The sequence below is a fragment of the Bactrocera oleae genome, chromosome 3, assembly GCF_042242935.1.
Source record: "Bactrocera oleae isolate idBacOlea1 chromosome 3, idBacOlea1, whole genome shotgun sequence".
NCBI classification, from domain to species: Eukaryota; Metazoa; Arthropoda; class Insecta; order Diptera; family Tephritidae; genus Bactrocera; species Bactrocera oleae.
The window spans coordinates 68,789,324-68,817,103 of NC_091537.1; the positions used below are offsets into that span (position 1 = coordinate 68,789,324).

Sequence of the window (27,780 nt, forward strand, 5' to 3'; positions counted from 1 at the left end):
TCAGATTGGTACACTATAATGTTTAGCTGCCATATGAACGTCAAAAACAGTTGATTTTTTTTAAAAATAAATTTTAATTTGCAGTAAATGGAATTGAACAAAAGTCAAACAATGATAAAATAAACACTAATTTTTATAAACCACAAGACACGCCCATTGAACATATTATATATATATGCGTGTCGTAGATAGATAAATGGTTAATATATGTATGTATATATGTACGCACGAAGGACTAATGCTATTTTATTAAATATTTGTATATAAAATTATTTGCATTGTATACATTATAAACGTCTATGAATTTGTTAATAATAATTTTATCATTTCTTTTGTTTTTATATTTTCCTACTTTTACATATGGCTACAACTACATCAATTGGATTTAGTTGTTTAACACCCTTGTCAATAATTTAGCTTACGCTGCACCATACATTCAATAATCCTGAATTAGTAAAAAAAAAAACAATTATTTTACTATACATTAACATACATAGATTTGCTTAAAATTGCATTAGAAAGCCACTGCTTTTTACGTCGTATTTAAGAGTGAAACGCCAAACAGTTTCTCCCATGATTGCGCAATGGCATTTAAGCAACTGTCGGCATTCTCTTGCGTCTCAAAAGTGCACTGCCATATTTCACTCAGATCCTGAGTTTCGTCTAGGTAATTTATTAAAAAGGTATTAGCATCAATTTGCTCCACTTCAACAAGATTTGACATTAATTGTTTCATACAAATCTCCAGTTCGGCGTCTGACTCTGAGGTAGAAAGCCAATCAAATTTACTGGAGCTGATGTACAGATGCGTGTCTGTAGTTAAGAGAGTACATGTGCTCAAGTTGCGCTTTGCTTGGCCACAAGTCACAGTGCAGGCATTAAGTAATGCGCACATTTTCAGTTGTTCATCACTGACAGCGTTGTTGATGCGTTTCACTAGCACGGCGATTGGTTGATATTTCAGTTCACACAGTGACGGCAGCGAGTTATCTGAACAAAATATACAAAAGATAATGTTTACAATATATTCTTTTATACCCGAACAGAGTATATTGAGTTTAGCACGAAGTTTGTAACACCCTTAAGGAAATGTCGAAGGTCACATAAAATTTCTGTATATACGCGAAGTCGCTCAGTTTTTGAGATATCGTTCTGAAGTTTTGCACATATCGTTTTCTCCCCAAAAAGCTGCTCATTATAGCTGTCATACAAAATCATGTTCTTGTACGGAAAACTTCTTTATTTGACAAGATATCTTTACGAAATTTGCTCGAATTATTGTTTACAGCAACTGTACGATCTGTATAAATTGTTCAGATCGGGCAATATAGCATATAGCTGACATACAAACTGATCGAATAATATTCAATCCTGCATGGCAAACTTATTCAATTGACCTTCACGAAATGTGGCATGAATTATTGTTCAATGCAACGGTAAAATCTTCGAGGACATTGTTCAGATTGGACCATTATAGCAGATAGCTGTCATGCAAACTGACCGATCAATATCAAGTTCTTGTAAGGAAAATTTAAACTTGTAAGCGGTGCACGCGAAGCTAACTTTTTTTTATTTTTTTTTTAATTTTACTTACTCGCAAAGTATAGCAATAAACTATCAGTGCGCAGAATATCCTGCAGCAAAAGTTGGAAATTTCCCCAGTCGCGTAATGTAAAAGCCAAGCCAAGTTTCCAGGGCAACAACTGTATGCATTCCAACCGATCTGCTGTGACGCTCACCAGTAGGCGCAACCACTTGGCAACATCTTCATTTTCGGGTCCAAATGTTTCCATTAGATAGCACTTGCAGGTGGACATCACCACTATGCCTGCGCATAGTGTTTTTGTATTGTCATTATATATGCGTCCACGCGCCAGCCATTTGAATTGTTCATTCTCATCGAATTTCGTCTGATAGAAGTATAGTTTAAGGCGATGATCCACGTCGTTGAAGTCTGTATAATTAAATTTGTAGGGTTCGCACTTTTGATCGGTTTGCGAATTTGTTTTCCTGGAGCTGGACATAAGACTGTTGGTGGTTTGTACAAGAGCTGTGAAAGAAATAAAAAATATTAACTTTTTTTATCTATCTAAATGGTTTCTGTGAACTGAATGCGCTCTGAAAGCTCTGGAAATGCAATTCTTTTTCAAATGAATCACTATTTTAAGAAGTTTTTAGAAAGTTCAAGTTAACCTCAAAATAGAAGGTTTAGCATTTGTGTTTAGTATATGTCATAACTTCACACTTTGTACAAAACTCGGGGTCAAATCGCAAATTTTTAATACCCAAAAATGAAATATCCATAGTCGACCTTCAAAGGTATGCACATACAAACATTAACCAAAAAATTATAGAATATTTGCAAATTTTTATTTTCTCCGTCCTGCGGGCAGCTAAGTCGATTTAGCTATGCCCGTCTGTATAATATGTCTGTATACACGGGAACTAGTCCTATAGTTTTTCAGATATGGATCTGAAATTTTACACAGGTCCTTTTTCTCCCATAGAAGCTGCCAATTTGTCGGAACTACCGAAATGGAATCATTATAGCATACTTGTATAGCTGACATACAAACTGGACGAAAAAATTAAACCTTTGTATGGATAACGTTTTCATTTGACACGATATCTTCACAAAGTTCGGGATGAATTATTGTCCAAGGTAACGCTAAAATCTCAATACATATTATTCAGATCCTCTGTAAAATTGAAATCTCTCGTCTTTATTCCTAGTTTTAGCTCGAAATAGAAGAAAACTTTTAAGTTTCAATTTTAAAAGTTTTGTTCTTTCTTTAGTCTCACTATTTAGCCGCACTTAAGGAACAGCAATTGCACTTACCACCAAACATTGATGATACTTTGCTGCTTTCTTCCTTTTTTGTTGCCTGCGTGCTTTGCCCATTAGTTGAACCATTTGCTGGTTTTGTTGGTGTTATTATTGGCTCTGGTGAGTTTGAAGAAAAACTTTCCGCTGCTAGCAGATTTCTAAGAATTGCCTGCTCCGCACTCTTGGAGAGCAACTCATCGGAGGAGGATGTCTTTTGTAAAAGTTCCTGCTGTTGTTGTTGTTCATAAGCAGTACACACACTATCCGTAACCGAACCTGATGAACTGCTTTCGATGAGTTGGACATGTGCAGAATTAGCCAGCGCGGGAGTAACAGTTTGCGCGACAGGCGGATTGCTGTTTACTCTTAATGCCTCAGCATGTGGATCTGCTTTCGTTGGAGGAGTAGTTGTTGTGATTTTTCTTTGTTTAGCTTCAACAATTTGATTTTCTAGCACGGCCGCTATAGCGGTATTACCAAATTCTCGTTCAATAAAACTTTGCGTATAACTGAGGTCATTATTTTCCTCCAGCGCTGACATGTGTTGAGCTAGACGCCGCTCCTCGGACGCCTTACGGCTGGTGTGTTGATCCAAAACCTCAATGCTAGATTGACTGGGGTTGGAAATTATATCGACATCGCTGCTTTCACCGGTAAACTCCTGTTGACGTTCCGTATTGGAGCTACCCACAACCGATTGATTAGAATCGAAGGAGTTTTGTGAGTTGGTAATTTTCGAGCAGGACGAGGATTCGTTAAGTGAATTCGCGGAGCCTTTACGTTTTGTTGTTGGATGTGGTGTAATAGAGTTGTTGAAGAAGTAGGTGTGAAAATAGAAAGGTTCATTTATAAATACTAATTTTTTATGTGAAAAAATATATAGTAAAATGCAACAACATTGCATTATGTTATGACGTATGTGGTACCCTGCACCCAAGCTGTTATGTGATTTACATTATTGGAGTTAATTTTGTGCGCTTTAAATGGTTGATTGTTTGGTTTTATTAGTATGCGCTTGCTGGAAATTGTTAAATATTTTGAAAACTTATACTGAAACCCATATTTATGCTACATCAAATTTATATTTTTTCTTATACAGTATATGTTATACATAAATAAAATGTATGTATGTATGTACATCAGAATTGCGAATTTTTTAATTAAAAAATTTGGATCAAAATTTAGATTTTAAATTTTAAATTCCAATTTTGGGATTAAAAATAAAATTTTTAAATTTTATTTGTTACTCCAATTATTAAATTAAAAAATATTTTCATTATTTAATTTTAAATAATTTTCAGTTTATAATCCAAGATAAAAGTTTTAATAAAAAAACAATCTTGGATTAAAAACTGAAAAACTATTTTTTAATTTAAAAAATTGCAGTAAGAAATATAAAAAGAATTTTTCAAATAAAAAATTGGAATGACAACGGATAAATAAGAAAGATTTACATAATCCTAACTGATAATTTAAATTAATAAAATATAAATATGACAAAAATGGCAAAACTATGTTGATATATTATTAAAAATAAGCTTTATTTCTCAAGATAACTAAAATAGTAGAGTAATAGTTTGCGATAAAATTTTTTTATATTTTTTAATCCGGTATTTAGAATAAAATTATATAAAAAAAATAATAAAGTAAAAAAATAATAAAATAAAAAAGTAAAACAAATAAAATAAAGTTAAAGTAAAAAATAAAATTAAAATAAAAAAAAATTTTAAATAAAAAAAAAATATTAAATTTTGAATGAAAACTCTACATTTTTAAGTTATTATTTATCGTATCTGTTTGGGATTAATTTTTTTCCAATTAAAAAATTTTTTTTCAATCCGGAATTTGTGATTAAAATTAAAATTTATTAATTTTATTAAGATTTTCGGGATTACAAATTAAAAAAACTTTCAATTCAAATATAAATTAAATTATTTTTTAATGCAATATTTGGCACTATTCTACAGCATTTTTTTTTATTTTCTTGCGGTATTGTTAAATAATAGACTAGCACACACTGCAGTTTGGGTGCAGGATTTTAAAATGTAAGTACAAATATATGAAAATAATTTAAGTAGCATTGATTGGGGGCAATCGAATATTGTTTTTAACTTGAAAATCGTTTTCTAAAACTAACAATTGCAAAAATTTTGAGGAATCAATGCTGCTTTTGCTAATAAATTCTATTTTTAATAGTTCAAATAAAATTGATATTAACTTTTCAGCCCTTGTAGTGGATTCCTATACTTGGTTGTGTTAATTGCAGTAAGCCTTTTGGATCCTTTAACTTTAGCAATGCAGTTTATATATGTTGTAGTTTTTTATAATTTGAGAATTTGTGATTCAAAAACAGTACACAAGATAATTGTTTGTTAGTTGAGTGGATTTTTTTTTGGTTTGTTTGCATCGTAGTACGGCATGCAAATGAAGAAAAGAAATAAAATTATTATTGCATTGTATACATACTAATAAATAATCAAATTATTAATACAAATAAAATTTTACAAATGTTAATAAATAGTTACAAACATACATATCTACATTTGGAAAACACAATGCACCAAAATAGTTACATTTTTTTCGGTTTCGGAAAAAACAAAAATTTGTAACAAAATAAAATTAGCTAGCACCAAAATTAATAATATATTAGGAAACTAATACACACGCTATGGACTTACCAATACTATTTGCATCATTTGCAACATCAATATTTGCCGTGGTCTGGCTGGCTACTTTCGGCGGTGTGTTCGCGTATATGGGTGTTTCCTCGACAATAGCTGCAGGCGATAGTTTCTCAGCAGCTGCTTCAATTGGCGGTTTGGGGATATCATGTATTTCAGCAACAAAACTGCTTTTGCAGTCGGGGCAATGAATTCCTGTATAATAGAGCATAGGAACATTTTTATAATACAGCATACATGTTTGTACATTAGGGTGTATGCTATTTCCCAAGAAGATTGTTTTTACAAACGTTAATTTAATTTCTGCCTAAATCATTTTACTTTTCCCAAATGTTTAACATTGGATTTTTTGATATTTTGCATTAAGCAAGAAAATCTAAAACTCCGAAAAAGTGATATTCGAAAACAAAATTTTCCTCTCTGCAAAATGATATTTATGAATTTCGTTTTATAAAAACATTGCTATAAAATTTATGCGCAGTTAAAGTTATACATCAAATGTCCTGAGCATTTACCATATACATTCTGTGTTGCCCATACGACATGGTGCACTATAAGAATACAGTACATTTATTCATAACTTAAACTGCATATAACTTTTAAGGGAATGTTTTTATGAAAAAAAAGGTTAGGAACTTTTTTGTATAGCGGAGAGTTTTGCATTCGAATATTACTTTTTCAAAGTTGTAGGCTTAATTGTTTTTGAGATAAAAAATTTATTGCAAAATATCCAAATATCCCATATAAAATATAAGGGAGGAGTAAAATGATTTAGGAACGTTTTGAATTAAAAATAGAAGTTTTAAACGTTAGATAAATATTTTAGGGCAGAGGAACAAAATTGGAAAATAACGGACACCTTACTACACAGGATGTACGTATGTACGATTTATATACATTTCACTTTAAGCCAACTCACCATGATTCTGCGGCTTATATTTAGTTTCCACTGCGAATTGACAGGTGCAATTTACACAACGGTAGACGGTTTGATTCATTTCGGTGAGATCGCGTTGGGAGAGTATGTCGCGTAATTTGCGTTCAAGTTCCTATAGAGGTTAAAGAGAGTAAATTATTTTAATAAGTTTCATTTACTATAAATATATTTATTTCAATTAATAAAATATTCAAGAAAATACGAGGTGTTTTCAATGAAAACGCTGAATTTTGAATTCTTTTGAAAAGTACTTATTTATTCATCAATATCTATTTTGTCCATTTCAAAGTAGTCCCCCTCGGATATAATACACTTGCGCCAACGCTTTTTCCAATCCTCGAAGCACTTCTGAAATGCGCTTAGCAAAAATCGAAGAATACATAAAAACGTGGCTAACCTTTTCTGTTGTTAAAAACAAACTATAAATCGAAATTGGCTCCTAATGCAAGCACATGATAAACAGATGTGTCCGATTAAAACAAAAACAAAATATAGATAACCGAATGTACACAGCCCGCGAAAAATCAAAACTCACATTTTCTTTTGAACGCACCTCGTATAATAACTCGTACTTATCAGCTAATATTTATAAAACTTTAAATTAGTTACAAAAAAAAAAATCAAATTTCCGACGTATTATCGTATATTTAGTGATTTAAATATTTATTACAATTTTTATGCGAGTACATTACAAAATTGGTATCCTAAATACCGGATTAAAGAGTAAAAACAATTTAATCCCAAGTCTAAAATTAAAAATTAAAAAAAATCCGTTTAAAATGCACATTTTTCCACGTTTGCATTTTTCGTGTTCTACCACTTTGGTTATCTTTTGAAAAGGAAAGCTTTTTTTAAATAAAATTTCAACACAGTTAAAGATTCTGTTTTATTTACATTTAAAAACTTGTAAGTATAGTTGTTCAGTTAGGAATATGTAAATATTTCCTTTTTGTCACATTTCACTTCAGCTTTTAATTTGAAAAATATTTTTTTTCATTTGTTACTTCAATTTTTATATTAGAAAATATTTCTTAATTTGTAATTCCGATTTTGGGATAAAAAATAACATTGTCAATTCAAGGTTGTGTCAGATATCTGAACTACCGAAATTTCTTGAGATTTAGTCGAAATAAAAAATTAATAATTTAATTAAATTTTCAATAAAAATTTTGAAATGTTTTATTCCAAAATCAGAATTAAAAATTTAATTCTTAATTCCGATTTTTGAATTTAAAAATAAACAACTCTGGTTGTTGCTGTTGTTGTTGTAACGGCAGAACTCTGCCGAGTTGACAGTCCTTGGTCGGATAAAAATCCGGGTCCGTTCCGGTTACATAGACCCGACTGTCGTGGGAAAGGTAATTGTAAAATGAAAGACTCAATCGCAAGCAGTTTCGTTAGTTACAATAACATTAGTTACAATAATACAAAATACGTTCTTACCTGACATAGGCCATCTTCAACGGTGTAGATACGTTCCTTTTTATCTGCTTTGATTGTATCAAAATTTATACGTATCGTATTTGATTTTATGCGATCACAGGATTCTAAAATTTTTAAGCTCCACTTGGTTATGGTTCTTAAATACGAATAAAATATTTTTAATATACATGAATATTAATAAAAATATTGTAATAAGTTACTTTTGTGTTAATGTATCACGTACGCGCAAATAACTCTCTGATATGGTTAGGAATACGGCCTCATTGCGTGGCATAGTGTAAACTATATATGTTATTTCATCGTCCTCAGGCTCAGAGACTGGAAAAAAGGAAACACAGTTTTTTTTTTAAATAAAGAAAATTATTTCTTTAAAAAATTATAATGTAAACATTTAAAATATTTTTAATTTGGAAGGGAAACTTGTTAAGATATCACAAACTCTTAAATTATTTTATGTATTTTATGTAATAAATAATAAGAAAAATTTAAACAAGAAAAAAACGTTAACTTTGGCCATGAGGCTATAATACCCTTCACAGGTGCATTTCTTAGCATAAAAGAGTACAAAAGGATCTTTATCTTGATTTTTATTGGACAGTTTGTCAGGCAACTATATGTGGTTCGATCTGAACAATTTGTTCGGAGAGTGTAGCGTTGGCTTGTCCAATAATCTATGCAATATTTTGTGAAGATATCTAGTCAAATAAAATGGTTTTGATACAAAAACTTGCTTTGGATCTGTCAGTTTGTATGGCAACTATATGCTATAGTCGTCTAATTTGAACATTATGTTCAGAGGTTGTAGTGATGTCTTGGATAATCCGTTTCCATAACAGTCGGGTCTACGTAACCGGAACGGACCCGGATTTTTTCCGGCCAAGGACTGTCAACTCGACAAAATTCTGCCGCTACAACAACAATAACAACAACATGTCTTGGATAATGATTTATGCCAAATTTCGTCAAGATATATTGCCAAAAAAAAAAAAGGTTTAGAGTACAAGAACTCGATTTCTATTGGCTAGTTTGTATGGTAGATATAAGGGCAGGGATTAGCTATCGTATATAAAGACGGACATGTTCTGGGTATAATAAATTTTCAAACTATTGCATTACTCATACCATCCGGCTCTACAACGGTTGCATTTGAATACACGTTTTTCAAATGTGGCGGTTCATCATCGATCTCCACCTCAGTCTCAGCATCATCGCTCATATTTGCTTGCTCCAAAGCGAAGCTTAAAGAGTCTGCTGCCGTTTGCATTAATGTGTTATCGGAATCGTTTACCGATCTATAAAGTGTATGATTTTCGTTCGTATACGAGATGGTACTATTCATACTTTGATACATAGTTGCATCATTATTGTCATTAGGGCCATTTGCTTTAATTGGCGATGCAAGCACTTCTAATTTTGGCACTTCGTCACTTAAATGGCTATCATAAAGCGGTGTTGATGAACGCAGTGAGCTGTCGAGCGTTTCACTGGTATCATATTGTGATTGTGGCTTGGTACGTGTTGACGCAAGCGCCGACTCAGAAAGTTCCCCCAGAAAATCATCGAGCTGTTGTCTGGAAGTATTTGTTGTTGCTGTTGTATTACTTTTAGTTTCCATGCCTGCAATGTAAAATTTTATCAATGGTAAGTTGGTCATAATTTGCCTAGTTACTGAAATACCTAAGGCGCTTTGTATCATTTCCGCATTGCCGGATTGTAACCAATTGACACCATATTTCTCGCGTAGGTTTTCAATTTGCTTTTTCGCCTCTAAGTGTTGGCTGTCTTGTTCTGATATGTCTACTTTATGCAGTGTTACTTTAACTGGTTTTAATTTTTGGGCTAACACTGCTTCATCGCGTTCGTCAGTTGTCTGCGCAATAGCACCTTCATCTTCAATGATATCGACTGTACGTGTTTTCGAAGATGACTTTCGCGTGCCGTTTGTACCATTAGTTGTTTTAACACTATCTAGTGTGCCCGTAGAACTAACATTGAATTTGAAGGAACTCAAAGATCCCACACTAGATGAAGGCGTGTGTGTTGTGGATGGTACACGGCTGCTGTTAATGGAGGTAGAAGAGGATCTTTGCGCATAGCGATTGAGCGCACCTACGTGTCGCAGTTGTTGGCTGCCAGTTACAGATTTTTCACTCTTTGAAAGCGGTTCCAAGTCAAGTAAGAACTTCACAGTGGCGGTATTTTTGTGTAGAAATTGTGCAGTGGCTAGTCTATGCTTGGGATGACAACACAATGGATTGCCGTATAAATTCAAATAGTTTAGCGTGATAAGCGCGCTGAGGGGCAATAAACACGAGTGATCAAGCAAGCAGTTGTCAGATAGATCTAAATCAGTGAGTGCTTCCAATTTCGCGATACCCATTAGATCCTCAACAAAGTTATTGCTCATATTTAAGGATTGCAGCCGCTTGTAGGCGTCTAAATGAAATTGCGGTACACATTGCAAACAATTGTAGCTTAGATCCAAAGTTTTTAAATGCGGCAACCACTTGATGGCCTCTACGCTACGCAATTTATTATGACGCAAATTAAGATGTTGCAAGAATTGTGCGAATTCTAAAGCGCTATCAATGCGTTGCAGATTATTGTAACTAAAATCGGCGATTTTCAACTCATTCCACACAAAGCCATTTGAGTTGTCGCCACCGCATCGGGTTATAACGTCTTCCACATCCGTCAAGCTCTTCACACAAATAAGCTGTTGCAGCTGCGCACGTAATCGTTGTATACCGACCACTTGCCGGACATTTGTCTTCTGCACTTCGAGTCGGCGCAAGGCACGAAATTTGCTGATATCAATTGTGCCATCGAAGTATTCGTCTGTGGGATAGTGTATGATACAGAGTAACGGTGTTTTTTGTACAAAATCATAAATAAGCTGTAAATCGATGAAAACAGGCGATCTTGAATTGACCGTCTTGGCGACTTGGAACGTCTGCGGCGAAGCACCGATTTCGGCAGCGCCATCTGTGATAAGCGTAAATGAGTCATTTAGCGCGCGTAGCAGTGAACCTGTAAATATTGCATACATGTGTAATTAATTGTATATTATTAGAAAATCATTAAGGCGTTGCATGATCGGTTACAGAAGCAATTGTAACTGATAACGCCTAAGTTGATGTGCTCTTTTTGAGCTTGCCCTATTTTAAGCACTAGTATAATGGCGCAGGAGACAATAAAAAAAGCAAAATAACAACAATCCTAATCAGCACTTACATACTTGTATATATGCAATTATTTGTAATAAAATTTTCTGATGGCAAATTGCGACACAGTACCACAATTAAATGAATGTTATTTTCAGTTACCGTAAATGTCGTAAAATATTACTAAAGAAAGAGTGTAATCACTAGGGCAAAACCAAAAATAAGCAAAATCTACTATTGCTAGTATTTTATAGATGTAAATAGGAAAATATATCTAAAAGTCACTTTAATTATACCGCAATGTTTGTTTTTATGGTATATATCACAATAACATTTTGCAAAACACCGATTTATATTTTAACTTTGTAACTATATGCTGTATTTGTTGGTAAAAATATACAAAATTAAGAAGGTTAAAACATATGCTAATCTAAAAATAAACTGTCAAATTGCAGCGCTAAAAATAAATCAAAACAATCAACAGACGAAACAATTGAGAAAATAAATTAAAAATCAAAACATTGAAAAATTACCATTTGTTAAAAGATGATATTTACTAAGTAAAATGAATCATGCTTGCAACAAAGAAATCAACATTACATTTTATTTTTGTTTAATACATTTAAAATAGGTAAATTGCATACCTGATAGTTTTAACGAAAACTCCGAATTCAATATTTTATCCCCATTTTTGCGTAGTAAATTTGCCAGTTCAGTTATTTTTTGTGGATCCATCATTCCTTATTTGAAGCATAAGTAATGCGTAAAAGCCTTAAAGCGTGAGTTGTTTTTTAATGAGGCGAAATTGATAGTTTTCACAGCAACAAGTTTCCAAATTACTCAACAGCAAATATCAATAGCATTAATTGCGAATACCGCTTTCGTCGCTGTTCTTTGTTCGCCTTGAATTTTAGGAAAATGGCACGTTTTTATTAAGCAGAATTATATATGTGTAAATATGTATGTATATTAATATGGTATTTACCTATATTCGAATTGTTATTATACTTCACCTACCGCAACCGCACCTCCGCGTTTATCATTAAAACAACGTACACATCACATATATTTTTTTATAGGAAAGATAAAACGTAGATGACTATATCAATGACCATGGAAGAATTACGTATACAACAACAGGAAAACATTGGCAATGACCACAAAAACATTACATTTCTATTGTCTTATTCATATTACTTATATATTTTCGCACTTTTTTTCGTTTGTATACACACAGTTGTCTGCACATTTCTTAATTGCTTATATTCATATTATTGTTGCCAATGTATAATAATAATATTAATCAGTACGTTCAGCTAGTTTAGTATTTTTACTTCTATGTAGTATTAATAAAATGTTGTTTTTATTTTATGCCTTCGTATTGTTTGCTGGCTTTGTTACTAGCTGACAGCTGTCATTGTTTGAAAACAGCTGTCCGCTTGCAGTGTTGCATTAAACTAATGGGTTGCATATGCACATCAACGAGTTATTAAAAATTAGGTACGTGAAAAAGTATTCGTACAAAAATATTTTAATATATTTTCATAAGTAATTTTTTTTGAATGATTGTGGTAAATTTTTGACGAGTTTTTAAACATAAAATACATAAAAACGTATCTGTATAAATATATTGTAATATTTTAGTTATAATATTAGTATCAATTATTTGCAAAGAATAACGTATACTAAAATATATAAGGAAATCACGTTTTTCAACTTATATATTATCCTTGTTAATGTCGTAGAAGGTTTGGGCTTACATATTTCTAATTTTCTGTTAAAATTTTTTCATAAATTTTGAGGTTATGTGAAAAAGTACAACTTTTCCAATGGGTTTCATCCTATTATTATATATTTTTTTCAATCTTTACTACTTTCAAAGGCTTCAGCCCTGGTCTGTATCTTTAGTTGATAAACTGGGAAATTGGCTGCCAAATGGATTAGTTTAACTTCGGATGTTATCTATTTATATACCAATCAAGTCACAGCTACCGATATCCAAACACTTTGAAATAAGTTGCGACTTTGCATAAGAAAGGGATGAACAATCGTACGTACACAAGAGTTTCAGGTAACTTGAAATTACTGGCCGCGGTGTTGGGTAATTAACCGGCTGGTTTACAGAGTAATACCCTTTATAGGTACATTTCAATATGGTGCTCCGACAAGAACAATATAATCAGAGATTGTAGCTTTGCCCTGGAAATTTCGTGAAGATATTTTGTCAAATAAAACAGTTTTCCACACATTTGATTTGAATCGGTCGGTTGGTATGGCAGCTATACAGTACAATATCGGTGATTCCGACGCTTGGGGAGAAAAGGACGTTTGCACAATTTCAGAACGATATCTCAAAAACCGAGGTACAAGTTCGGGTACATACAGACGGACAGACAAGTATATATACTTCGTGGAAGGTCTGAACTGATTGCAATAGGACATATTTCCATGAAATTTCCAGAATATGGTATATCTCATACAATGTACGATATATTGGTATACAATTTGCTAGGATAACGGTTTTAATGATTATATATAGTATATAGCAGTTGAGGTAATTCGCGGACCGATTTCATACATTTTCAACATCAAACTATAGTATATCCAGAATTATATTATATATTCACTTATTTTGCTAAGACATCTTATACATCGGCCGAAATAAAAATATAAAGAGTTTTGAAATACTTTTATCTGATATATTTGGACTGCAAGTAGTATTGACCCGATTTTGTCTATTTATTATTATTACCAGATAAAAATGCTCTCTGAGTTTCATTAAGATAACTCACATATTAAATGATATATGGTATATGTTATAAGGTCAACCTGAAACTTGAAAATCCTTATATTTGGTATATGGGGTCTATGAGAAGCATTGACCCGATTTTACCCTTTTTTTTTATCACCAGGATACATTATTCCCAAAAAAAGACGTTTCATTGATATATGTCGCAGATTGGCACTCAGGGTGACATATTCGGTACCTGGGGGCTTGATAAGTCATGATCCGATTTCGACCTATTTTAGACATGAGTCGCCATACCTTTAGGGTATCATTTGTGCAAAGTTTTATTCCGACAACTTTATTGGCGTTTGATTTGATTTGATGATATTTAAACATTTGTTATATGAGATATAAGCGTGGGTGTATTGCGATTTCACCCAATTTTACTCGGTAAGTTAAGATGTCATAATACTCCTCACACCACTCCCATTGTTCAATTTTTATATCGGCTCCGAAGAAAATCTTTCGTACCATCTAAAATGTGAAATTAAATACTTCTGGGGTGTTTATTTAGTAAGTTATCGTGCATTTAATAGTTTTCAACATAATTGTTATACGGGTAGTGGGCGGGGTTATAATCCGCTTTTACCCATTTTCACACTGTCGAAAAAGCTACTGGAAGGATTTGTCCTCAGCAAGTTGATATAGGTTTAGAGGTTTGTGAAATATGTACATTAAACCTATCAGGAGGCGGATACATATCTCACCAAAATGAGTATAATATGCCTATATTGAATCTTACAAATGTCACTTCGAAATGAACTTATCTCATGATTACAAGACACTTTAATTGGGGAAATAAGAAATAGATACATCTAATAGGAAATATTTATACAAATCTAAACCTAACATTAAGTGTGCCTGTTTCGCCTTTTTTCATTAGATCCTAAAGGTCCCTTCCCAAACCATACCGAAAATCCTCAGTTCAATTGTATATACATACTTGCACATACATGTATGTATGGGAGAAAAAAACTTCAGAGAGAGGTTGAATGCAGACCGTATTATTAATAAACTACATCCACTACAATATATATTATATTAATATTATGGTGAGTTACTCTTTGGTTCAGTGTCGCGCATCTGTTGCCAACAACAACAACTTTGTGTAATCAATATTCCTACTCACACTTCAATATTGTAGACGTATTTGAATAGAAATTCAAAGTGTAATTTTTATTGTGTCAAAAACGAAAAATATTTAAAATATTTTAGTATAAAACAGAGAAAACATTTAAGGGAAATAACGAAAATATTATAATCAGAGAAACTCTTAAAACGAGATAATCAAAACGACGTAAGTGTTCCGAAAATCGTTACCAAACCAGAAATATTATAAAAAAGAAACATTATGGAACGCTATTACGTCGGCGGTGATAGAGGTGACAGAGGGCACCAATTATGCAACAGCAATAACAACCGAACCGAACAAAGGGAGATTACTGGTTTGACACGCATTACTAAGAAACGCCTAAAAGAGCTCTGCAAAAAGGATAAACTCTATCAGACGCCGGCGCTTAATGATGTGCTTTATCTGCACTATCAAGGTGAGCGTTAAAACTAGCGATAACGATGTCACATACGGTAAGCATATATAAAACTATTTGCTCCACAGGCATCGATTGCATTGAGTGCTTGGACGATTACACCGGCCTCAAATGCCTTTGGTTGGAATGCAATGCCATATCCGAAATACAGGGACTGGACAATCAAAAACAGTTGAAGTGCCTATTCTTACAAAGTAATTTGATAAAACGTATTGAGAATTTGGAAAACTGCCCCGAGCTAGATACGCTCAATTTGGCTTCGAATCATATACGAAAAATCGAGAATTGTGGCTTCGATGTATTGCCAGTTTTGAGTACTCTAAATTTGTCCTCGAATTATTTGAAAGACTTTGATGGTCTTAAAGATTTGGAAAATTGTAAGACGCTGTCAGTGTTGGACTTATCGAATAATCGTATCGATGATATTCTGGTGGTAAAGGTCAGTAGAAAATGAAATCGTAACCAATATTTCAAATTCTTATTAAATTATTTCAAATAATTTTTCACACAACTATAGATTTTCGCAAAAATGCCGCAATTGCGTGTGCTGGTGCTACAAGGTAATCCAGTAGTGTCTAAATTACCGCAGTACCGCAAGACCCTAATATTGGAGTGTGTAAGTAACCACAATGGAATGGTACACCCTTCATTTCACGACAATTAAATTTGTCTACTTGTATTTTGTTTAGAAAGAACTGACTTATCTCGACAGTCGTCCAGTGTTTCCGAAAGACCGCGCATGCGCGGAAGCTTGGTAGGTTATAATTTTGTCTTTAATATATTTTGAAAGCAATAACTTTGTTCTCAACCTTTGTTTTGTAGGAAAATTGGTGGTTACGGAGGTGAACGAAAAGAAAATGAACGGTGGAACCGCATGGAACGTAAAAAGATACGTGACAGCGTTAACGGTATGTTTAGTTGATTATACGAAATTATTTTGATTAAGTTGTTTGATGTACATCGGGGATCCTCATATTTGTAGGAAACATTTTTATTGCGAATAAAAATTGTGTCATTGTTAAAAATTCGGTTTCTAACTTTAGTCCTCGAATTTGTTAACTATTAAAGCAAGATCAAAGCTTGCTCGAGTACAGATTATATATTGCATTTAAATCTAAACTTTTCGATTAAAAAATCATCGAGTTTAGCACTCAGCACTTTAAAGAGAGAAAGCTTAAACTTCTAAGGAGTAGAGCAAAACACAAGACAATTTTTTTTCTAGATTGCTCCAACCTTTTTTTGTTATGTTCTTGCGAGTTTTGACTTCCTGTTCGCTGTTCGTTTACGACGCGATTTTTACCATAAAACCAAAACAAAAAAAAAATTGAGCATCGAGTTCTTTCTAATGGAATCACGGCTACGGAATCGTTAAAAATATTGCAGAAGTGTTTTAGGGAGCCTACGTATTTTTTCACGAACTCAAGAGTTTAAGTGGCACAAGGCATTTAGTGAAGGTCGTAAAGTCATTGGAAACTTGCCTCATGTGAGTCGTCCATCCGTTCCTGTTAATGACGAAAAATCGAAAAGTTTAAGGACACAGTGCTTAAATATCGTCATGGTAGATTAGGTTTGATTAGAATATGAGGTTTTGCACTGCGACCTGGCGTCTATTGTGCTCTCTCTTCCATCACATGCGTTCCCAAAGTCCCAGCATCCTGAAAAACTCCAAAAACTTGCTGGGTGCAATTGAGGCAATGTGATCCCTGTCCCTATAAATGTAGCCGAGGGCCTTGAGCCTGCGTCTACAAATTGCGGTGCAATCTAGAATTAGATGTTCTGGTGTTTTCGGCCCCATGTCGCAGAACCGGCAGTTGCCACAAGAAACTATGCTCATGTTAGACAGATGTTTCTTGAGCCTACAGTGCCCAGTGTAGAGCTCGACAAGGAGCCGAAGCTTGTCTCTGGGAAGGTTTATCATTGCTCTGAATCTGGCTAGATTGAACCCTCCCAGTAGCAGTTTAGCATGACGCATCCCTGTTGCTTGTTGCCAGTGACTATCTCTGCTCGCTCTCTCCTCCGTGCGGAGCAGCTCCTTTATTGTATGGGGCCCCACCGCAATACCCCTTTATGCCCCGGCACCCAGATCAGGTGTACACGGTTGCAAGCTGATAGGCGGTTCAGCCTTCCTATGCACTCCTCCACTAGTAGCGATCAAATCTCGTAGGCCGATATCGCTTTTAGCGCCGCTTGGCTATCGCTGAGTATAGCGATACTCTTATTACGGTAGTTGCGTTGGTGATTTATTATTGCACACTGACTTATGGCAAATACTTCTGCCTGAAAGATACTCGGAAAACAACCCATGGGAATGGAAAGCTTGGTATGCGGTCCCGCGATGCCAGCTCCAATTCCTTCCGGTGTTTTCGAGCCGTCCGCGTACCACTGAATAGTGCTACCTCTCAGCAGTTGGTCGAGCGTGGATTCACTCCAGTCCGCCTTACTGCCGAGAGTAACTTTAAATTTTTTTTTAGGAACTTCCACTTTCCTTTTCTCCAGAGCTCTGATCACGCTTGCGTTGGACGCATTATTAAACGCACCTTCAATGTCTAGAAAAGCACATATCGAAACCTCATTATTCTCCAGCGAGTTCTGGATTTCAGCCGTTAGTTGGTCCAGAGCAGTGTTAGTAGACCTACCTGCTCTGTACGCGTGCTAATTTGCATGCATAAGTGCGATTCTTAGCGCTTTCGATCTTATGGGGTTGTCTATAATCTTTTCCATACCTTTTAGCATGAAGGAGGTGAGACTAATAGGCCTGAAAGATTTGGTCGGTGAATAGTCCTTCCTTCCTACCTTGGGTATGAAGATTACCTTTGCTATTCTCCACGGTGATGGGATGTACGACAACGCAAGGCTATCTCTCATCAGCCCAACAAGGTACGGCAATAGAGCTTGCCCTCCTTGATGCAGCAGTGCTGGGAAGATACCGTCAGCCCCTGGTGACTTATATTCTAGAATCAAGCCAGTGCGCACTTGATTGAGTCTGTATTGAATAGATTCTTTGCAGCTGTCCAATCTGAGCGATCTGGCTTATGTGCGACCACTGGTGGAATTTGGTCGTCCCGAATAGTTTCCGGGAAGTGCTCAAGCAAGAGTTCGATTGCCCTTTCATCTGCGTTGGTCGTATAGGTCCCATCAGATCTTTTTATGGCTAATGCCGTGTCTTATCTCTGTCCAGAGCCTTGTGCAGTTTGGCTGCCTCTGGGGTTGAGGAGACATTTTCACAGAATTTCCTGAAACTACTGGTTTTTGTAGACCTAATTTCCTTATTGTAAGTTGTTAGGTGCTGCCTATATTCCTCGTAGTTGCCGGTTCTTTTGGCTTTGTTAAAAAACCTGCGTACCGATTTTCTGAGCACCGAGGGTTTACTGGACCACCAAGAACAGCCTTGTCTTTTGGTGGTTGTCTTTAGTGGGCACCCGCAATGGTATGCATCTACTATGAACTGGTTAGTCGCAGCCAGCCTGCTCTCTAGTCCTAGCAGCGTAGCATTGCTTCCTAACTGCCCCACTCTACTAATGTTTAACTCTAAGGTCTCTCTAAAAATATCCCAGTTTGTATTTCTGGGCATATGCCCTGGAAGAAGGTCCCTGACCGCCACTTTCAGTGCGAACCGTAGGATCCTGTGATCTGAAATGGAACGCTCTTTTGATACCCTCCACTGTGGGATCAGCCCAGACATTAGCTCATTGTACAAAGTTATGTCATGGACCTCCCTTCTGGTACTGGTAATGAAGGAGGGTTCACAACCCACATTCTCAATGCTTAAATTAATGCTTATAATGAATTCAAGAAGAGACTCACCCCTTGCGTTGCAGTCCGTCCTGCCGCGTGTAGTGCGCATTGGCATCGCACCCCAGTATGAGGGGGAGTTTATTTCTCCTGCAGTATTCCATTAGATGATGAATTGCGGGGGGGTGCTGTGGTTGTCTCCTCTGGGAAATAGGTCGCTGCAAAGACGAAGTCCTCACTTTCCTTGTCCTTCACCTGCACCGCGACCAGATCCTGCGTTAGGAACTTTGAAATACAGAAGAAATCAATATCGTTCCTAACCATTACACAAGACCGGGGTCTCTCAGATAAGATATCCCAGATTACCTTGCTTGTTCTTGTATAGAGGTCACTGACCTCCCCTCTAAAGATCCACGACTCCTGGATTAGTAGGATACCCAGGTTATCTGTGAGGAACCTACTCGCGATAACAGCCGAGGCTGCCGTCACGTGGTGTAGGTTCACCTGGGCAACTTCTATTTGGGCATTGGCGGTCACAGGACTGGTTCCAGGAGGGACAGATCTTCGTCATCGCTGTCCTCGTTATTTTTCTACTGGTCCTACCATTTCAGCCCCTCTAGGAGCTCCCGTGTGGAGGGTAGCTCCCCTTCACACTCCTTAGCACCTTCGTTCAGTGCTCCTCCTGTGACAGCTGTAGTACCTTGCATCACAGCAGTAGCAACCTGCTCGAATGTGCCGGTATCGGACTGAGTGGGCGCTTCATCCACCAGTATTGCTTCCTCCGCCGTTTCTATCGCCGGTGTGGTTTTAGGCCTCCAAGGTCTCATTATCACACTGCTGAACCTAAAGTTCAGCCTAAACCCCTCCTTACGGATGAATTTATAGGACTCATCATCGATGGTGATGTTGATCCTCCATCCAGCGTCCTCTAGACTGCTGTCAGCAACCCTCCAAGCCGATGTACGCCCATCGTTTTGGTTTCGTACTAGACCAAGAGCAAACTCGTAGGGTTTCCCTGCGCTCCTGGGAAGAAACGCATAGGACCGAGCCTCTTCATCCGTCCAGCTTCTGAGCGATCTCCGCAAGCCAGGTGGCCGTCTTTTCATCCTTGCAGTCGACTAGCAGCATTCTTGACCTGAAGTATACACCATGGAATAAGCCGGTGTACCCACACCCATTATATACCTCATCCATGATATTATCTTGCAGCGCTGTCAGTTCTTCCGGCCCCAGGATCTCCGCCGGGTAATTGCGAGTCAGCACCGTCATACGGATGCCTTTAAGGGCTTCCGAGTATTTGCGCTGACCGCCAACACCCGGGATGGGATTTGGAGCAGAACGTTGTCCTCCGATCGCCGGTGGCTGATTCCCCTTTTGCCTCTTTGAACTTGGGGGTTCTTAAGGCGTAATCTTCCCGCTCTTTTTTTTCGCGGTTTGACCTGATGCATTCAGTGGCTCCGCCCTTCCGCTCCCTCGGGGTTGCGTTTACTCAGCTGAACCTCTGGTTCCCGCGTCCCGCGACGGAACCGTCGTTTGCCCCTTCATGCTTCTTCGCTGCCGGAGATGGGTTGCTGCCCCGGCTCCTGCTTGAGGAGAGCCTCCATGCTTCATCCGGGGATTTACAATCTTGCAAGTACTGAGGTACTATTTCCAGATGGCACCGCTCATGCCTCTCCTGCGTGGGTCGTCTGTGTCACCCGGGCATCCCGCTGCTGGTTCTGGGGGCAAAAACTACGTCGAGTAGAGGTCGCAAAAGAGACGTTTGATAACGTAGCTGCGGACCCTACATTCATCAATCGCATTATTACTGGTGACGAGATGTGGGTTTATGAATATAACATCGAAACCGTTTAACAATTTAGCGAATGACGCTCCAAAAATGAGCTGAAACCAAAAAACCAAAATTTACTGAAGACATTCCCAGCCGAGGCTTATAACTAAAGTATGGTAAATTGCATTAAACGTTGGCATGCTTGTATTGGCACAGGAGCTTACTTTCAAGGCGAAAATAATTTTTTGTATTTAAATACGTGAAAATATAATTTTTGTTGACAGCCCGGGTCAAATTTCATCAGAGGGTATTATTTTAGGTTTTAATACTCTAATACTCTTATACGATACCTTTGGTGTAAATTTTTCGAAAGAGTAGGGTTTGGTCAATCTTTTTATCTAATAAAGTACTTTTAATAAAAATATTTGTAGAAGACTTCACTGTGATCTGAGAAAATTTTACGAAAAAGAATTAAATTTTTCAAACAAATAATATCTAAATTGAACAGCTTAGAGATCAGAAATGATCGAAATATTATTCGATACTTTAGGGTAGCCGTTCATTTAGACTGGTTTAATTTTTAAATAAACATATATTGAAGAGAAGACTTCGATATATAACATCTTGCTGGTTCATTTTTAGATGTTGAACTAATAGTGAAGGGTACCAAAAATTATATATTTTAACATACATTTTATTTTATTTTTATTTACTTCATATCTCTGATGATATTATTGTTAGCGCTAATCTTCTGTATTTTTTCGAACTGCTTATAATCTACTTTATAGCCACAATTCGCATGCGAAACCGACATAAACCACCAGACCAACAAGATGCCCTTTTCAATTCATCCGATTCCGATGAAGATTCCATGCAAGTGAAGCGACATCGGCAGGCTGAAGTCGATGCTGGCATAAATATGGAATTGGGTATATGGGAAGAGGTAGTGAATGAAGATAGCAAATCGGAAACAGCTTCCTCTGACATCAATATTAGCTCATCAACATCGGTACTAAGTACTACAGACTCAAATGCTAATATTTCAGCGGACTCCAAGTCACTGGAGTTGCGTTCAAATCTAGACAAAGAAGAATCGAAAATCATAAATGACTCTCACGTTACAAAATCTCAAGTTTTAGAAATAACAACAGATGGTAGTATGGGAACTGTATTGAATATTTGGAATACAGATTCGTTGAGAGAGAAAGTTGAGATAACTAATGAAATCAATTCTGTCGAAATTACATGTGGTGTAATTGAACGTCTGTTAGACAATGAGATATTACCAGCTGTTATGCAAAAAACCGGGAATCTCAACAGGCACATGTCAGAAATGCAAAATATCTCCGATTCCGATGATGCTGGAAAAGATGAGTATAATGCAACCGTGGATGCAATTTCTAAAATAACAATGAATGATCTCTCAACACCGTCTCCGAAAAAACGTATCAAACTACAAATAGAGGTCGATGAGTGCTTGGAAATGATGGAAATAGAAGAAGAACAAATTGCAACTGAAAAGCGTTTACAGATGGAGGTAGAGTATGTGCAACCGCAGCAAAATTATGACAGCAGTGTGAAAAATGTAGAAGAAACATGCTTAATAAGAGAGGATCATGAGTTCCTACAAGTCAAAACCGCTGAACAATTAAAGTATGAGCAGGAGTGTGAGGAAGTCAACCAAAAATTAGTAGAGGACTTTGAAGAACTTTCGACTCATATGGATAACTTTTTCGTAGAAATGAAGAAAGACAAAGAGTCGATTGAAAAAACGCAAAACATTAGCTTTTCTGTGCAGAATTATGAAGTTAAAAAAAGTAATAAATCCAATTCAACTTTGCTGTGTAGAGAAACCACGCCAGAAAACCATGTTGCCTCGGTGGTCGAACATGTGGCGCAAGTGGAAGCACCTTCAGAATTACCAGATGGTGAAAGAGACCCAGAAGAAGGCAGCAGCAGTAGTGCCGATGTGCCGCCTGAAGCCAGCGGTGTCGATAAGGTTATTACGTTGGGTAGTACGGTTCTTAAGGTGGAAATATTGGAGAGTGATGTACCAGGTGACCATGCAGATACACCAACACAAGTAGTTAACAATGATTCTACGGAAACGGATAACAAACAGAAAGCTGGAATTGATGCTGCTGTTATGACACCGAACTTTGGTAGACAACAAGGAAAAGCTATCTCAACTTTCGAACGCGAAGAAAGAGAACTACGTCAATTACTACAAAAACTTGAAGATGAAAATGAACAATTGTATAAAATTAACAACGCATACCGACAAGCGTTAGAAAAGGACATACGTAATGAGATAAAATATAGAGACAGTGACAGTAGCGAAGACACGAATAAAATATGCGCTGAAATAATTCAAGATCTTCTTGATGAGTTGGCTTTATTGAAGCAGACAACCCGAGAACGGCCAACAAAGCCGAAAAGCTATGAATTTATTGAAATTGAATCAGACGAAGAATACAGCTACTCAGATCCCCAAAAGTCGCCTGAGCCGCCAGTGCGCAGCATACGTGAGGTGTTGGATTCTTTCAATGAACTGTTACAGGAGATAGCACGCAAGAATAAAGCTGAGAAAGAACGCGAGGAATGTGAAAACAGAGAAGCCGTTCAAAATAAATACGCGACCACCGAAGCTCAAAAAGCTGCGAGTTTACAGAATCTTCTGAAATCACCAAATTTGCGCGATTTCAATGGCGATACCAGTGAGTTGTTGAATCATCAAATTGCTACTGAAAAGAAACGCGAGAATGCGCGTGTGCGCAAATTAGTTGATCGTGTTTATGCGCAAAAAGATAAGTACAACGATACTTTGGAAGTGGTGGGCGGTAAGCTGGTTGTGGTGAAAAAGGACACTGGCGAGATAGAGGATTTGCCGGAAAGCAAATTTAATTATAGTGATAGTGACGATTCAGACTACTATGAATCAGCCAATTCCGATAATGAGGGTGGTACTGAGTCAATGCGTCTATGGGACTCAAAGGTGCGTAGGGAGGAGAACGGAGCTGGTAGTTTTAAATTACCTTATCGACCCACCGAACGTATACCTGCCATGCAGTTAATACAGAAAGCAAATGTGTTGAAGGAAAAGGAGGAGGCAGCACGTGAGGCAGCAGAAGAAGAGGAAAATGAACAGTTTTATTCATTGGAACCATCGAAACCCACAGGTTTCCATGATATCGATAAAGAATTTATAGACAAAATGGACTTTGAAAAGGTGGCTGTTGAAAAGCCGAATGAAGATACTCTGGTGGAGTGCACACGCAGTTATACTGAGCTGAAGCAGATCATCAAGCAGGATAAAGAAGACTTCGATTTGACAGTGGATGAAAGTAATATATTGCAGAGAATAGTGGAACGTGTGGAGCAAAATAATGGCAAGCAAACTACTAGTCCACTGACAGAGGAAGAGAACGAGCTACTGCATAAGATGGTGCAACGTACAAAGGAGAAAGAAAGAGATAAGCAGGAAACCCGACGTTTAGAGGAAGAAACACGCGGAAGCAAAGTTAAGCCGACACTTTCGAAACAGACTATGAAAATTATGGAATTTAATGGCAACTCGGGTCAAACTAGTGATAGTAAGAAAGAGAACATCGGAAATTTTATGAATATAAAGCAATTGGATGCTGAATTTCCAATACCCCGTATCTTCAGAGATATGCTAGATGAAACAGATTTGAATGAAATTGCGCATAGGTTTCATGACATTGAGCCTAAGCCTGAATTGATGGATTTATATAGCAAACAAACAAATGAGCCTGTAAAAGAGCTATATGAAAAGCAAAAATGTGGGCTTTTCAAGAATCCACTTGAACTTAGTCGTGGCGGTATAGGGGTTGGGCAGCAATGTGACGAAGAGGAATTTCACGAATTAGATACAAGTTACGAGGATGTATTACCAGCAACAGATGAACTAGATGTGGAAGTGTTGGATGCGGTAGATGAGTGCGAAGAATTAGAATCTGAATCAGAGCTAGAGCCAAAGCCCTTAGCAATATACCAAGAAATAAACGACGAAGCTTTAAAAGCCAAAGTGGAGCACATGAAAGCTAATCCAGAATTAAATGAGAAGGGTGAAAGCCTTAGAGATGTGGCAGTACATGTGCTGAAATTTGATGGAAGTAATTACGAGGAATATGGTATTGATCAAGAAACAGCGCGTGGAGTTGTGGCATATGAGAAAATGTTAAATTTTGGTGTAGTCGAGACTGAAGATGAGTTTCAAGATGCGCCAATGGGCGAGGAAGAGATGGCGAAAAGCGTTACCGAAGCGCTACAAAAAAATGAGTTAAAGGAGGGGAAAGAAGAACTTATTGCAGAGTTCAAGTTTACTAAAAAAAGCGTACCAGATACGAAAACAGAAAAGGAAACGAAAGATATACAAAACGAGCTTGTAGTACAAAATGTACACGAGCACACCGATATGAGAGAGGTAGAAGATGCCACCGCTTCCGGTAAAGAGCTGACCATCAAGTTTAAAATAGATAATTTGCAAGAAAACACCGATGCTATCGTTGAAGATAACTCTAAAACAGTTGATCTCTACGATTTGGAGGAAATGACCAAAGAGAATATGAGAAAATTGGAAAATCTTGAAAATGAAATCACCAATTATTTATATCAATTCGCGGATCATATACAGAGTCAAGTAGACCACAAGCAATTACCAGTTAATACCGAGTTTCCAGAAGTCTCAGTTGAATATAAGGCTATACCACAAAGAGTTTCTAAAATAGATGAAATAATTAGTAATATGAACACAGTACGCGAAGTACAGCGAGAGACAGCAGCCCCAAAACTCTGTGATGCCACCCCTGCACACCGACAACCAGAAACAACAACCAAAACTGAAGAACTTAACAACAAACCCGCATCTAATGACCTAGAGAAATCGCGTAGTCTTGCGAATTTACTCAAATCACCTCTCATAAAGCAATTCAACGATGATACCAACGAAAGCCTGGACGCACAAATACAAGCAGCCCAGAAAAACGATTTCGACTTGATCGAATGTAGCCTAGAAGTTATTGGTGATGACGATGAGGTGGTCAAAGAAATTTCGGTTAACGCCGAGATTACATTCAATTCCTAAAAAAATATTAAAATCAAACCAAATTTATGTATATTTTTTATAAAACACAAGTTTTTCAAGTCCTAATTAATCACCTTTGTATGTATGTACAAGTATATATGGTCTATATACGTACTACAAGTACATATAGTACCTAGATTCCACCAAATATATATGTATGGATGTATACAAATTATTGAATGATTTTGCAATTTAATTTCATTTCCATGTGTAGCTATATGTGTAATAACTGATGTTTTGACTAACGTCGAAAGGGGAACTTGTGTATACTAGAAAATCAAAACAAAGCTAGCCTTATCAAATGGTCAATTTGGTCTATTGAACTCTTGTTCTATTGACGGTAGTCTATAAAAAATACGAAAACCGGTTAGAAAATATATTTGTACCAGCGAAAACCGGGTTTGATACAATCATATACTAAGTATACCGGATTATTGACATTAATAAATTTAATAAATAACAAGCAAACAGGCGATGCAATCGTGCTTGACTAATAAAATCACAATTTCTTATCAGAAAATAAAAAAATGTTTGTCGCACTCGTTGTGTGTTGAAAACGCCGCGAAACCGGTTCGAACTAGACTGAAGTTGAAACACTTGAGCGCTTCGCCAGCGTGTCGTGCCGTTTGTGTGCCATCAAAGGGTCTTGAGGTTATCCGCACTTCAATATAAATGTAATACTCAATGTGTACTTATGAGCGTCAGCTTTAAGAGCTGTTCAAAATCAATCCTTTGTTGGTAGGAAGTTGTCAGCTGACAGTAAGATGAGGTAATGTTGTTTAATGCCTCTAAACCGTAAACAGTATCAGATTTTTGTCTGTTGTTTTCAAAACAAAAATGAAAAACATGACTTATAATTCATTCAGAGAAGATACGTGCCCGCGCTCATATATTTTTTAATTAAATAGTTCATCTCTTTAGGGTGACCTATGCCAACAATTTATTCGGGCATAGCTGATCTAAAAATACTCTCACTTGTTTGTGATGAATTTCACCAGAAGTGATGTCTCATATTAATTAAGTACAATTTGTATTTGTTTAAATTTTGGTGATTACCAAATTTTAAGTATTTTAAACTAAAAAAAATATTAATAACAATAATATTTTATACTGCTGATTTCTTCCAGTTTTTTTGTTTTCAGTAATAATTTCTAGATGTTTTTGTGTTTGTGAATTTTTTTATATTGTTTATGCTGAGTTTGTTTTTAAAATTAATTCTTGGCATATACCAATTACTTATTTGTTGATATCATTACTTCAAATATTTAAATACTCGTTTTGGATAGCAAAATACAAGTGCCCGTTACATGGCGGTAACAAACACTTAAGAAGTGGAGTGCAAAGGACTAAATCTTGAATCTTGAGAGTTAGTAATAGAAAGGCGTCGCTTGCGGAGAGAATGGCAAGCGCATCGCTCTCCTGCGTCAAAGTTACGTTTAAATTAGCAGAGCGAAAGCTGAAAGGTGCACTGAAACAAGCAGAAGACCATTATGTTAAAACATACATAGAAAAACTGGAAGGCGCATAAGAACTTTAATGGTAATTCTACGCGTAGTACCGAAGAAAAGGCAAATTGTTTTTCAAAACATCTAAGTAAGGTGTTCCAGCGAAATGACGCAACTAATGGTTTTATGTTGCCTGAATTAATCGTATACTTACTTACAATACTTTCGTAGTTGTAAATTCGACTCAGCAATTGAATCCCAAGAAATCTCCAGGCTACTCCTTATTATACTAAAAATGTTAAAAGAGCTACCAAGTATTGCACTAGCACTGCTTTCTG

The 27,780-nt window shown here is 36.4% G+C and overlaps 2 protein-coding genes across 5 annotated transcripts; one reads left to right on the top strand and one right to left on the bottom strand.

Moving 5' to 3' along the window:
- Positions 1–54: 54 nt before the first annotated feature.
- Positions 55–12,440, bottom strand: LOC106617692 (serine/threonine-protein kinase 11-interacting protein). 4 transcript variants are annotated; one of them, XM_014235058.3, is made up of 12 exons: positions 12,038–12,439; positions 11,697–11,954; positions 9,566–10,918; positions 9,011–9,505; positions 8,089–8,206; positions 7,889–8,024; positions 6,428–6,557; positions 5,506–5,703; positions 5,046–5,114; positions 2,840–3,601; positions 1,595–2,050; positions 55–990 (listed from the first exon to the last, which is right to left on the bottom strand). In XM_014235058.3, exons 2-12 carry the CDS (start codon positions 11,788–11,790, stop codon positions 533–535), a joined length of 4,269 nt encoding a protein of 1,422 aa, XP_014090533.3. In that variant the 5' UTR covers positions 11,791–11,954; positions 12,038–12,439; the 3' UTR covers positions 55–532. The 4 variants fall into 4 exon arrangements, with proteins under 4 accessions (XP_014090533.3, XP_069962896.1, XP_014090535.3 ...); XM_070106795.1 differs by having other exon boundaries at positions 9,011–10,918; positions 12,038–12,440; XM_014235060.3 differs by lacking the exon at positions 5,046–5,114 and having other exon boundaries at positions 12,038–12,438.
- Positions 12,441–14,268: 1,828 nt separating this feature from the next.
- On the top strand, positions 14,269–26,177 carry dtr (defective transmitter release). The gene is made up of 6 exons (XM_014235067.3): positions 14,269–15,387; positions 15,456–15,826; positions 15,905–16,003; positions 16,077–16,141; positions 16,210–16,295; positions 21,679–26,177. Exons 1-6 carry the CDS (start codon positions 15,192–15,194, stop codon positions 25,995–25,997), a joined length of 5,136 nt encoding a protein of 1,711 aa, XP_014090542.2. The 5' UTR covers positions 14,269–15,191; the 3' UTR covers positions 25,998–26,177.
- The last annotated feature ends 1,603 nt before the right edge of the window (positions 26,178–27,780 follow it).

Bases quoted from the DNA above. Each gene is read 5' to 3' on its own strand.
- LOC106617692 (XM_070106795.1), bottom strand. From the start codon at position 11,790: ATGATGGATCCACAAAAAATAACTGAACTGGCAAATTTACTACGCAAA. The intron at 10,919-11,696 runs GTATGCAATTTA...CAATATTTACAG, and splicing joins GTTTTCGTTAAAACTATCAG to GTTCACTGCTACGCGCGCTA. The intron at 5,115-5,505 runs GTAAGTCCATAG...GCATTGCTAAAG, and splicing joins AAATGATGCAAATAGTATTG to TTAAAGGATCCAAAAGGCTT.
- dtr (XM_014235067.3), top strand. From the start codon at position 15,192: ATGGAACGCTATTACGTCGGCGGTGATAGAGGTGACAGAGGGCACCAA. The intron at 16,004-16,076 runs GTAAGTAACCAC...TATTTTGTTTAG, and splicing joins AGACCCTAATATTGGAGTGT to AAAGAACTGACTTATCTCGA. The intron at 16,296-21,678 runs GTATGTTTAGTT...TCTACTTTATAG, and splicing joins GATACGTGACAGCGTTAACG to CCACAATTCGCATGCGAAAC.